The 12,285-nt window shown below is 47.1% G+C and overlaps 1 protein-coding gene across 1 annotated transcript; it reads right to left on the bottom strand.

Annotated features, from left to right (window-relative positions):
• Positions 1-913: 913 nt before the first annotated feature.
• Positions 914-10,042, bottom strand: LOC103235349 (putative zinc finger and SCAN domain-containing protein 5D). Its single transcript, XM_007998231.3, is given in 6 exon segments — positions 914-2,195; positions 2,458-2,608; positions 3,503-3,706; positions 4,636-4,876; positions 9,690-9,714; positions 9,717-10,042. Coding segments are annotated over 6 exon segments (1,470 nt in total). The 5' UTR covers positions 9,823-10,042; the 3' UTR covers positions 914-1,452.
• Between the last annotated feature and the right edge of the window lie 2,243 nt (positions 10,043-12,285).

The raw sequence follows: 12,285 nt of genomic DNA, 5'->3' as shown, positions 1-12,285 counted from the left end.
AGTATATATGGGGTTTCTCCATGTTGGTCAGGCTGGTATCAAACTCCAGACCTCAGGTGATTCGCCCACCTCGGCCTGCCAAAGTGCTGGGATTATAGGCGCGAGTCACCACACCTGGCCAAAAGAAAAGTTTAATGATCAAAACTTTGCAGAAGAGTATAAGGGTTAACTTAGCAAACGCTAACGTGAGAAAAGGGAAAAGAGAAATACATACATATGTATTAACCAAACCGGGGAGAAAACTACATCCAGATCCAGCAGTGCTGGGAAGATCTGGAAACAGCCATCTGGAGACCCAGTTGGAACGGGTCCTGGGTAGTACGTCCACTCCATGGGCGAGACTTCAGAGAGCAGTCGGAGGATCCCAGCTTATGTTACTAAGCTGCCAGCTGAAATGATCAGCAATGTGCAAATAAGCAGCTCTAAAGGTTTAATCAATAACGCTGAATCTTTTAACTGTGTGTCTCAGGATGTTCTGAAACCTAGAGAATTGGTCAGATTCCCAGGGTTTGGGAAGTTCCATTGCACACTCCCTTTCTGATCTGAAGCTTCTCAGGACTGGTGGGTGTTTACTTTCCACGAGGCATGTATCCCACGTGGGATCATTTGTGGGTCACAGGCCTACCATTGCTTCTGCAGCCTGAACAAGACTAATACAATTTTAAGTTCCTTTAGTTACCTGAGGAGAGGGTCCTTAGTTCTAATTTCTGGCAATTTCTGGATATCTGACCTGTTTCCTGTTCATTCGTTCATTAGTTTTAGATCCTTTTTTTTCTTTTTTACATATTTTGAAGCTATATTTTAGCATCATTTAAGTTTATAAGTATTATAAATTCCTGGTGGAGGTCAGGCATTGGGGCTCACACCTGTAATGCCAGCACTTTGGGAGGCTGAGGTGGGTGGATCTCTTGAGGTCAGGGGTTCCAGGTCAGCCTGGCCAACATGGTGAAAACCCATCTCTACTGAAAATATAGAAATTAGCCAGATGTGGTGATGGGCGCCTGTAATCCCAGCTAGTCAGGAGGCTAAGGCAGGAGAATCGCTTGAACTTGAACACTTGAACCCGGGAGGTGGAGTTGCAGTGGAGTCTCACTATGTTGCCCAGGCTGGACTTAAACCCTTGGACTCAAGCAATCCTCCTGCCTCAGCCTCCCCAGTAGCTGGGATTACGCTTGCGTGCTACTGTGCTCGGTTTTCTCTTATAAGATATTGGAAAATGATGAGACTTGTGCTCATTTGGAGACAAACAGCAACCGACACTAAGATAAATCTATAAGAAAGCAAGAGACATAATCAAACACAAAACAAAACTCACAGGGGAGGATAAATATTTACTCAAACATCTGGGCAATTCCTACCAAGTGCTTTATGTGTATATGTCCTCTGGTAACATTGGAGAAAAATCATCAGTCACTGTCTCTTGGGGTGCAGGATGTGGACCTGACTCTGGAATCACTGGGAGGTGGTTTCCTGGTGTGTTTTCAGGTGACGCTTGAATGTCCCCAGCTGACGGAAGGTCTTTTGACACTGGGGACATTCGTAGGGCTTCTCTCCGGAGTGAGTGCGCTGGTGAACGTTCAGGTTCCCCTTGTGGCTGAAAACTTTGCTGCAGTATTTACATTTGAACGGCCTCTCCCCGGTGTGGATCCTCTTGTGGCCCTGTAAGGTGGACTCGTGGGCAAATCGCTTTTGGCAGACATCACACAAGTAGGGCCTCTCGCCAGTGTGGACTCGCTGGTGAACTCGGAGGTCGGAGGGCTGCAAGAAGCGCTTCCAACAGAGATCGCATTGAAAGGGTCTCTCTCCTGTGTGTGATCTCCTGTGGATGCTTAGCTGGGAAAAATACTTAAACGATTTATTGCACACGTCACACACAATGGACGGCAGGGCCTTGGCTTCTTGGCCATTGGGGTGACTGGCTGGGCTCGCAGGGCCCGGGGAATGAACTGGATTGATCTCAGCTTGTCCCGGGGATTCTCTGTTGCCCATATGTGTGACATCTCCTTGAGGCTCTTCCTGGGAAATGGAGGTGGCGTCTGGTTTGGAACTGCTCAGATTCAGAGCCTCTCCACCGTTCCCGCTGTGAGTCGAAGCTTCTCTCTCCACAACGCAGGCAGAAGGTGTGTCGGCATCCACATTTTCCACAGAGGCTCTTTTTGGGGGTTCTTTCCCCTCCTTTGCTCTCACCAGATTTGCTGGAAGAAGGGATTCCACACACAACAGTTAATAAAGCGCATTTTCAATACCCCAAACTCACCGCAACCAAACACCGACCTTGGCTGACAACTTCCCCTCAAGCTCAGCCTAGGACATTGGACCGTAGGTCTCTGGAGAGTGGGGGGTGTAGAGGCTTTGGCAGCTGAGTGCCCACTCCCCAGACATGATAATGCTGGGCCCCCAGACCCACACCCAGGAAGAGAGGAGCTAATATTTCCGGGTCCAAGTTGTCATACTCACTGGGACCGTTTGGAAGCTGAGGCTCTGGGGATGTAAGTCCTGGGTTCTCCTCCCTGTCTACGTTCAGACCCTTCTCCAAGGTCCGCTTGGGTCTCAGAGTCTTTGGACCTCCTTTCATGACATGAGTCTCTGGCAGTCGGAAGTCCTCCTCCTGACAACGGAAAACCAAGAGCAATGACTCCGCGTCTAAACCGGGGGAAGCACGGACACGTCTGTCCCCTCCTGACTGGATGCACCAACTCTTCTAATGACACAGGCGTGGAAATATGTGCAGACTTCCCGTGGACCACCCCCTCGCCCCCAGTAAACATCACCACCTCACGTCTGAGTCTGTCCCTAATCTGCACCCTCCATATTCTAAATCAGCTCCTGTGCCTGGTGGTTTTCGCCCTTGGGTTCTCTGAGCATATTCCTTCCCGCCGTGGCAACGTCTCCCTGCCCCTGAGGCTGGAAGGAGCATGACTCTAGGTGGAGGCCCCTCACCTGTGGCACCACTGGCATTGCGGCTGCTTCACCCTCCTGGAGGGGGCGCTGCTGTGCAGAGCAGAGACCCCGCCTCCACCCTCTAGATGCTACTAACACCCCACCACCCCCGAGAATGCCAAACAAGAACGTCTGCAGACATGGCCATGTGTCCGGAAAGGCATAATCACCCCAGTTGAGAAATATTTCTCAAATTAAGAAATTGACAATCTGTAGAAAGTGGGTTCCTTACTGAATTATTACATGAAATGTCTTTGAGGTCACTGGCTATGGGGAAGGGATCTTCAGTTCATTCATCTGTGCCAACTGCCTCCCTCACTTCACTGAGACCATTTCTTACCCCCCACCCTCAATGCTAAAAGCTCTCATGGTGGAGGGAAAAGTAGATGAGGCTTCCCTCTCTGAGATGGCTCAGGAATGAATGTCTGGGGATATACCATGTCCATGGGGAATGGTTCTAATCTTGTCCTGTGCCAAATCTGTCAATCGGTCCAGCAGCCACACGACTTCTTCCCGTTCCTTCTCTCACCTCCACCCAGACACCAAGGCCTCACACACTCACCTGCCTCCTGGACGGTGCAGGGACCCTGGGCAGGATCTGCAGCTCTCGGCGGGCCTGGCCTTCCCATGGACGCATCTGGTTCACAGAGGAGGCCCGCTGGCTGGACACGTCTCTCGGATCATCCCTGACACTGGCAGGGGCTTCAGCCATCTCGACATCTGAGTCCAGCATAAGATATTCTTTGCCGAGCAAGTTGACCACAGTCTGTAGAGGGAAAAAAGACAATCAGACTCACTATGAGAACTTGAAAGTAGCTCTCATGGCTGGGCGCGGTAGCTCACACCTGTAATCCCAGCACTTCAGGAGGCCAAGGTGGGCGGATTATGAGGTCAGGAGATCGAGACCATCCTGGCTAACACGGTGAAACCCCGTCTCTACTAAAGAATACAAAAAATTAGCTGGGGGTAGTGGCGAGCGCCTATAATCCCAGCTACTTGGGAGGCTGAGGCAGGAGAATGGTGTGAACCCAGGAGGCGGAGGTTGTAGTGAGCTGAGATTGTGCCACTGCACTCCAGCCTGGGCGACAGAGCGAGACTCCGTTTCAAAAAAAAAAAAAAGAAAGTAGCTCTCATATTCCCTGGGTCCTGCCATAATGCTCACACTTGACTAATTAATGTTCAAATCTGCCTTCCTGATGCAGAATCAGCTCTGTGGACACAGCAATCCTGTCTCAATATTTTTCTCTCTAGATAAGTACATAAATATGAATCCTTTGGATGAAAGGGTCTCTAAACCAAAGAGAAGACAAGGAGAAATATTCTGGGTGAATGCAACTCAAGTGGCCAATGGCAGCTCACCTTGTGTTAGAACTTAGGGGCTCATTTGGGGACCTGGAGACAGATCCCTGGATCTGTGATACCAACCACTTTCCCTGCCTCAGGATGGGACTTCTGGGCCCCCCTTCAGTTCACTCTAATGCCTCCTTCCCTACATCCCATCAGGTGTAATATTTTACCAATGTCTTTCTCTCATGTTGGCCTCACTCAGTGTGTGGGTCCCTGTATTCCCTCTGCCTGTCCATCTCCTAGACCAGGGATTTGCAATATTAACTGTGCTGATATTTGAGACTGGAGAATTCTTTGGCCCCCATCCCAGCTCCCCTTCCCTGAGCCAATCAGGAGGGTCCCACTCACCCATTTCTTGGGTCTTCTGTGATTTCGTAGCAGGTCCTCCAGGTCTTTGCAGCTCTGCACGTTGTTCACCTTGACTAAGACCTGGAGCTCCTGGGGCATGGAGATCATGAACTGCTCCATCACCAGCATGTCCAGGATCTGCTCTTTGGTGTGGAGGTCGGGCCTCAGCCACAGATGGCACAGCTCAGTGAGTTTCCTCAGAGCCTGGATGGGGTCCGACTCCTCTGGGCAGCTGAACATCCTGAAGTTCAGGTGCCAAGTCTCAGGGTTCCTGTGGTGATTTCTAAGTTGAGTTCCCCGGGATGCCACAGACCATGGAGTCTCTGACCTAGGTCTGTTGCAGGGTTCTCTCTGACCCCATGAGGGTGTGTGATTTGCAGCCATATCTACTGGAGAATATTTCAATCCGCCTCTGAACAAGCTCTTCCAGTAGCCGGTATCTAATTGAAACCTAGCTACACGGGCTGCCCCTGGTTTTTCTCAGTAATAGATTCACGTTTTGTTCAGAAGTCTGCAGGGAGAAAAAGCATATGAGCCCGATTATTTTAACTTTCTACTCCACCTATCCCTCCCTTCCAAATCCCTCATCCCAATCCCGGACCCCACTTGTCCATTGGCATCAGACTCAGCACTGTGGAAATGAAGCCACTCTGTTCTCCTAGTGTCTACACCTGACTACATGTTCTGGGGTAAAATCTGAATGTTCCTCTGGATTCTGATCTCTAGGGGATCATTACACAGAGGTGGAACTGGTTTTCCTTTCAATTGGAACAACGTTGTTCTTGACTGTAAATTAAATCAGATATGTACGTGAAGCTCCTAGAATCTGATGTAACAATAATGTCGGTTCTTTATGTTTTCCCGTCAAGACAAGATCCAAGGCAAAGCCCTTAGTCATAATTACGCAAAAAGCTAGAGAAAAATATTAATAGTTACAACCTACGATTGTCCCCAGCACATTTTTCTATTATTCTACAAATAACCCCAGGATATTTATTTGCTGCAGGAAAGAGATGGCAGTAAAAAATCCTATGAGAATTAAGCTCCTGCAAAGATATGATGCTGTTTTGGTAAAACACACATTTATAAAATTCATCACTTTTACTTAAGAACACGCACTATTTTGTGCAACCATCACCACTTTCTAATTCCAGAATTATTCCATCACCCCAAAAGGAAATGCCATCCTCATCAATAATTACCTCCTGCCCCACCCACCCCAGCCCCTGGCCATCGCTAAGCTGTTTATTGTCTGTAGGAGTTTCTCTACTCCTTATCCCATTCCATAAAATGGATTAAAGTCTTATGAAATTTCCAGGTAGTGGGATCGTACCATAGAAACATTTTTTCTTTTTTCTGTTTGAGACAGGGTCTTGCTCTGTCATCCAGGCTGGAAGGAAATTCGCAGCCATGGTTCCCTCAGCCTCAACCTCCTGGGCTCCAGTGATGCTCCCACATCAGCCTCCCGAGTAGCTGGGACTACAAGCGCATCACCACGCCCGGCTAATTTTTATAGGTTATTTTTTGTAATAAAATATGGTTTCGCCATGTTGCCCAGGCTGGTCTCAAACTCTGGGCTCAAGCGATCCACCGGCCTCGGCCTCCCAAAATTCGGGGATTACAGGTGTGACTGCATTGCAGCTGGCCTAGATTTTTAAAAAAATTTTATTCTTTTATTTATGTTTTTTGAGACGGAGTTTCACTCTGTTGCCCAGGCTGGAGGGCAGTGGTGCCATCTCAGTTTACTGCAACCTCTGCGGGTTCCTGTGGTTCTCCTTCTTCAGCCTCCCAAGTAGCTGGGATTACAGGCCCCGCCCAGCTAATTTTCTTATTTTTAGTAGAGACAGGGTTTCGCCATGTTGAACAGGCTGGTCTCAAATGCCTGACCTCAGGTGATTCCCACGCCTTGGCCTCCTAAAGTGCTGGGATTACAGGCGTGTTCCACCGCCCACAGCCCGACTTTTTTTTTTTTTTTTTCTTTTTAAATTTGGTTCTAAATGTAGCTTCAAAAGGCAGGAGCCACTGAGTGATACTCTCCAGGTATCAATTATCATCCAAGTTCAACAGCTATGAGAACGCAGCCCTGCTTTCCTAGACACGGGTTGGGGAAGTAACCCGAAGGTCTGCAGAGAGGAGAAAAAACTGCCAGGAGGGTCTTGGGAAAGGTCACCGGAAGCCTGGAGGATGGAAAACCCACGCCTCCTGTAAGGACTCTGAGCAAGTGCAGAACAGACAGACAGCCAGGGAGACAATTGGCAGAGAGGGGGAGACAATCGGCAGAGGAGGAGACAATATTTACAAGTCACACATCTCACAAGAGGCTCCGATGCAAAATATAAACAACTCAAACGACTCCAAAGCGAGAAAACACATAACCCACTAGAAGGAGGGCAAGGCGCCTGTGTGGACGTCTCAGATGAAGACATGTGAATGGCCAGTAGTTCTAGGAAAAGCTGCTCATCATCACTCATCATTAGGGACATGCAAATCCAAACCACAAGGCACCCCTCACACCTGTTAGAGGGGCTGTTCCCAAAGACACATGGAACGGGTGAGGATTCTGAGGAAAGGGATCCTCTGTGCCCTGGGCTGGGATGTAAATCAGTGCAGCCGATATGGGAGACAGTATAGAAGCTCCTCAGAAAACTAAAAGTACAACAACTGCATGATCTGGTAATTACACTTCTAGGTATGTACACAGAGGAAAGGAAATCAGGACGTGGATCCAAAACACTGAAACTCTGGAGTGATAGACGGCACGAAGGTGGAAGACTACCTATTGGGTGCTATCCTCATATCCTGGGCGACGGATTCAGTGATCCCCAAAACCTCAGCATCACTCAATATACTCATGTAACGAATCTGCACACAGGTACCCACCGAACCTAAAATAAAAGTGGATTTTTTTAAAGTTATCTATTTTTGTTTTTAAACTTGTTTTTAAACTACTACCTTTAGTGAGGTCGGGGTTTTTAAACTCTGTCGCCCAGGCTGGAGTGCAGTGGTACAATCCTGGCTTGCTGCAGCCTTGACCTCTAGGGTCCAAGTGATCCTCCTGCCTGTGCTTCCCAAAGTTCTGGGATTACAAGTGTGAGGGCACTACACCTGGCCTACTTAAAATTATTATTTATTTATTTTTTTTGAGACGGAGTCTCGCTCTGCCACCCAGGCTGGAGTGCAGTGGCCGGATCTCAGCTCACTGCAAGCTCCGCCTCCTGGGTTCACGCCATTCTTCTGCCTCAGCCTCCCGAGTAGCTGGGACTACAGGCGCCCACCACCTCGCCCGGCTAGTTTTTTCGTATTTTTTAGTAGAGACGGGGTTTCACCGTGTCAGCCAGGATGGTCTCGATCTCCTGACCTCGTGATCCGCCCGTCTCGGCCTCCCAAAGTGCTGGGATTACAGGCTTGAGCCACCGCGCCCGGCCCTTAAAATTATTTTTATCTTTATTTCGTTTTATTTATTTATTTGAGACAGAGTCTCGCTCTATCCCCCAGGCTGGAGTACAGTGGCTGATCTGGGCTCACTGCCACCTCTGCCTCTCGGGTTTAAGCGATTCTCCTGCCTCAGCCTCCCGAGTAGCTCGGATTACAGGCGTGAGCCACCACTCTCGGCTAATTTTTGTATTTTTAGTAGAGACGGGGTCTCGCCATGTTGGCCAGGCTGGTTTCAAACTTCTGACCTCAAGTGATCCCCATGCCTCAGTCTCCCAAAGTGCTGGGATTACAGGTGTGAGCCACTGCTCCCGGCCATTACAGCTTTTTTAAAAAATAAAATAATAAAAATAACGTTAAATAGGTCTACTGCACAGCATGGTGACTATAGTTCACGGCAATGTACAGTATACTTGGAAATTGCTAAGGAAGTTGATTTCAATTGTTATCCAAAAATTATAAGACAGTGAGGTAGAGCCTATGGCAGTTTGCTCGATTTAGCCATTGCACAATGCGTACACACCTTAACACCCTTTGCTGTGCACCAGACACATACACAATTATGTATTTCTATTTCTCAATTTGCAAGTAAATTAGGCCTGGTGCGGTGGCTCACGCCTGTCACCCCAGCGCTCTGGGAGGCGGAGGTGGCAGGATCACTTGAGCCCAGCAGTGAACCGTGATTGTGCCCCTGTGCTCAGCCTGGGAGACACACCTAGAGGCCATCTCGTTTTATTTATTAAGTAAATCGGTACATTATTAAAAAGCAGACAGCTACGAGAGAGAAAAGGCAGCCTGAAATTCTGGGAATTAAAGAGGTTTTCCCACCAGGTTCCCTAAGCGCCCCTGCTCAGGAGGCGGAGATTGAGGCTGAGGCGGGCAGATTGCTGGAGCCGAGGAGTTCGAGACCAGCCTGGGCAAAGTAGTGAGACCACGTCTCTATAGTCAATAAAAAATGCACTCGGGCGGCGTGGTGGTGTGCTCCTGCAGTTCCAGCTAGCTGGAGGCCGAGGAGGGCAGATAGTTTGAGCCTGGGAGTTCCAGGCCAGCCTGGGCTATGAACGAGACCCCGTTTCTGAAAAATGAAACAAAACCTAACCATGATGAGAAAGTTAATATTATTACTTGCTTTTACTTTTTTTTTTGAGACAGCGTTTTGCTTTGTTGACCAGGCTGGAGAGCAACGGCACGACCTCGGCTCGCTGCAACCTCCGCCTCCTGGGTTCAAACGATTCTCTCGACTCAGCCTCCTGAGTAGCGGAGATTACAGGCGCCCGCCACCACGTCCGGCTAATTTTTTTATTTTTAGTAGGGTCGGGGTTTCACCATGTTGGTCAGGCTGGTCTTGAACTCCTGACCTCGTGATGTGCCAACCTCGGCCTCCGGAGTAGCTGGGATTACAGGCATGCGCCACCACGCCCGACCGAGAAAGTTAGAATTATTCCCAGTTTACAGAAGCATTGCATAACGAGTCAGAGTTAACCATGGGGTGCAGAGGAGACCCGCTGCCTTCACAAAGTCTCCGAACAAATGCATGAGAAAATGCACCCAAACTTTCTGAAACCAACCCCCGCGCACGCCAGCTCCTAAACCCCACAGACATATGCCCGCTGGACACTTACCTCCTCCCCCGCTTCCGCCGCCAACCTCCTCGCTCTGGGATGCGCTCTCCAACTGGCCTGGAGCTGAACTGCGTCTATTTATGCAGAAGCGGAGGGACTGAGGCCCCGTTTCCGGTTCCCTGCGCCGCCCCATGATTGGTTTAGGGCCATAGAGTCCATTGTACGTAAGCGGCGTTGATTACATTTGCCACTGAAACCCCGCCCACAGGAAATTAATGTATTAAACATGCCTACTGTGCAAAGAACACAGGTTTTCCCGCTCTACTGAGCTGTCATATTGCTGAGGTATTTGGAGGCCTCAGAAAATACAGATCCGCACGTGTTAACCACTTTGGGTCCCCTCATGCCACAGACAGTAATATCCTAACAAGTAAAGAACATGTTAAGAGCTGGTGGAATTAGCTTATTGAAACAAAATGGAAAAAAAAAAGAAAAAAGAAAGAAAAATTCAAAATAGAGTTGGTTGATTAATATCAAACCAGTGATTTAATCTCATTTTTAATCTCATTTGAGAGAAGCTTTCACATGCGAATTGCAAGACATTGAAAATAGTGGACACTCATTGTTGATACGTAATGAATATTTGTGATTTTTTTACTTTTTTCTTTTTTTTCAAAATCTTGGAATTGACGTGTGAAAGCTTTGTTCAAACTAGACGAAATCACTGATTTGATACCAGCCTTATATAGAACTAGGGTTCCCTAGTTCTCAGCCCCCTCAGTTAGGGCTCTCAAGCATGAAAAGCCTTAACGGTGGGTGTGAATTGTACTGTGTGGATCATGGAGTTAATGTGGAATGATAAGTAAATGCTAGGCAGGATTAGATTACAATTTGGGAAGTTCGCACCATCAATTGGATGACACTAATCCATTCAAGTAGTGACTCATTCATTTTAATTTCAGAGGAAACCTCATCTAACCTTTAGGATAAAATGGAGGGCTGTCAATTTTACACTGATTCTGGATTAAATCCTTGGAAAATCTTAAACCGCTTAACTCTGGGAACTTCAAACTTCTTGTGAATAGAACCTTCCTGATTTGTTTCGAAGATGCAATGAGACTGGGTCAGTAAAGTGCTCAATACAAGGTCATTGTGCCAAACAGTCGTAACAATTGTTTTCTGGTGTATTTTCTCATACTTTATGATATTTTTCCTTCTTAACCACTGAGGTGTTGACAATGAGTTAGAGTTAAGAATGGAATTTTTCACTGGAATTCACTGGGAGCTGCCTAAACCACCATCTGCCTATGCAATTCCCCCGAATCCTCCCCTCCAGAAACTCACGGTGTGTTTCTGTGAAGAACATTGTTTGTATTTTGGTAGAGATCGCATCGAATCTGTAGATGTCTATTAATAGTATGGTCTTTTTCACAATATTGATTCTTCCACCCCATGAACATATCTTCCCATTTTCTGGGGTCTGCTTTAATATTTTTCATTAACGTTTAATAGTTTTCCTTGTGGAAATCGTTCACCTCCTTGGTTAAATTTATTTCCAGGTTTTTGGGATATCTTTTGCTCTTTTAAATGAGATTGCTTTCTTGATTTTCTTTTTGCCACTAGTTCATTGTTGGTGTATAAAAATACTACTGATTTTTGCATATCGACTTAGTATCTGGCCACTTTACTGAATTGGTTTATCAATTCTAAGAGTTTTACTGCTGGAGGTTTCAGGGGTTTTTATAGATGACATCATGTTATTGGCAAAGAGAGACAATTCGACTTCCTCCTTCCGAATTTGGATGCCCTTTGTTCCTTGCTCTGGCTTAGATTTTCCCAACACATTATTATTAACGAAGGTCACCAAGCTGAAGTTTGGAAACAGGTATACATTGTGATGCAGTCTCCAGGACCAAGTTAGTTAACATCTCCATCATCTCACATAGATACCATGCTCTTTCCTTTTTATCATTTATGTATTTATTTCTAAAGTATTGGGCTCAAGCAATCCTGCTTCTGCCTCCCTAGCAGGTAAGACTACAGACATGAGCCACATCTGGTTTTCTTTTGATAGCTTTTTTTTTTTTTCTTTGAGATGGAGTCTCATTCCGTCGCCCAGGCTGGAGTGCAGTGGAGTGAACTTGGCTCACTGCAACCTCTAGCAAGAGGATTGCTTGACCCAGGAATTAAGGAAATAAATAAATAATGAAAAGAAAATAGTTACTGTGTAAGTTGATGAATACATTAATTAGCTTTACTGTAGTGATAATTACACTATGTATAGGGATATGTAAACACCAGCACGGTGACCTTAGTCCCCAAGGATGGATAGAGACCAGGAATTGGAGAGCAGCCGGGGCAACATAGCGATACCCCCATCTTTACAAAAAATCTTTGTTAATTAACCAAGTATGGTGGTGCTTGCCTGTAACTGCAGATACTCAGGAGGCTGGAGCAGGAAGATCTCTTGAGTCCAGGAGTTCGAGGCTGCAGTGAGCTCTGAGTTTTCCATTGCACCCAGCCAAGGTGACACAGTGAGATCTTGGCTCTAAAAATAAGTAAATAAACAAACAAATTCACCCACAGAGGTAGGAGATCGCTACCAGAAAAACTATAAAATATTGATGAGAGGAAATGAAGAGGGCACAAAAATGGA

This window comes from Chlorocebus sabaeus, chromosome 6 (genome assembly GCF_047675955.1).
Source record: "Chlorocebus sabaeus isolate Y175 chromosome 6, mChlSab1.0.hap1, whole genome shotgun sequence".
NCBI lineage: Eukaryota > Metazoa > Chordata > Mammalia > Primates > Cercopithecidae > Chlorocebus > Chlorocebus sabaeus.
The sequence above is the reverse complement of the archived record's forward strand: the minus strand, read 5'-3'. Positions and strand labels throughout refer to the sequence as shown.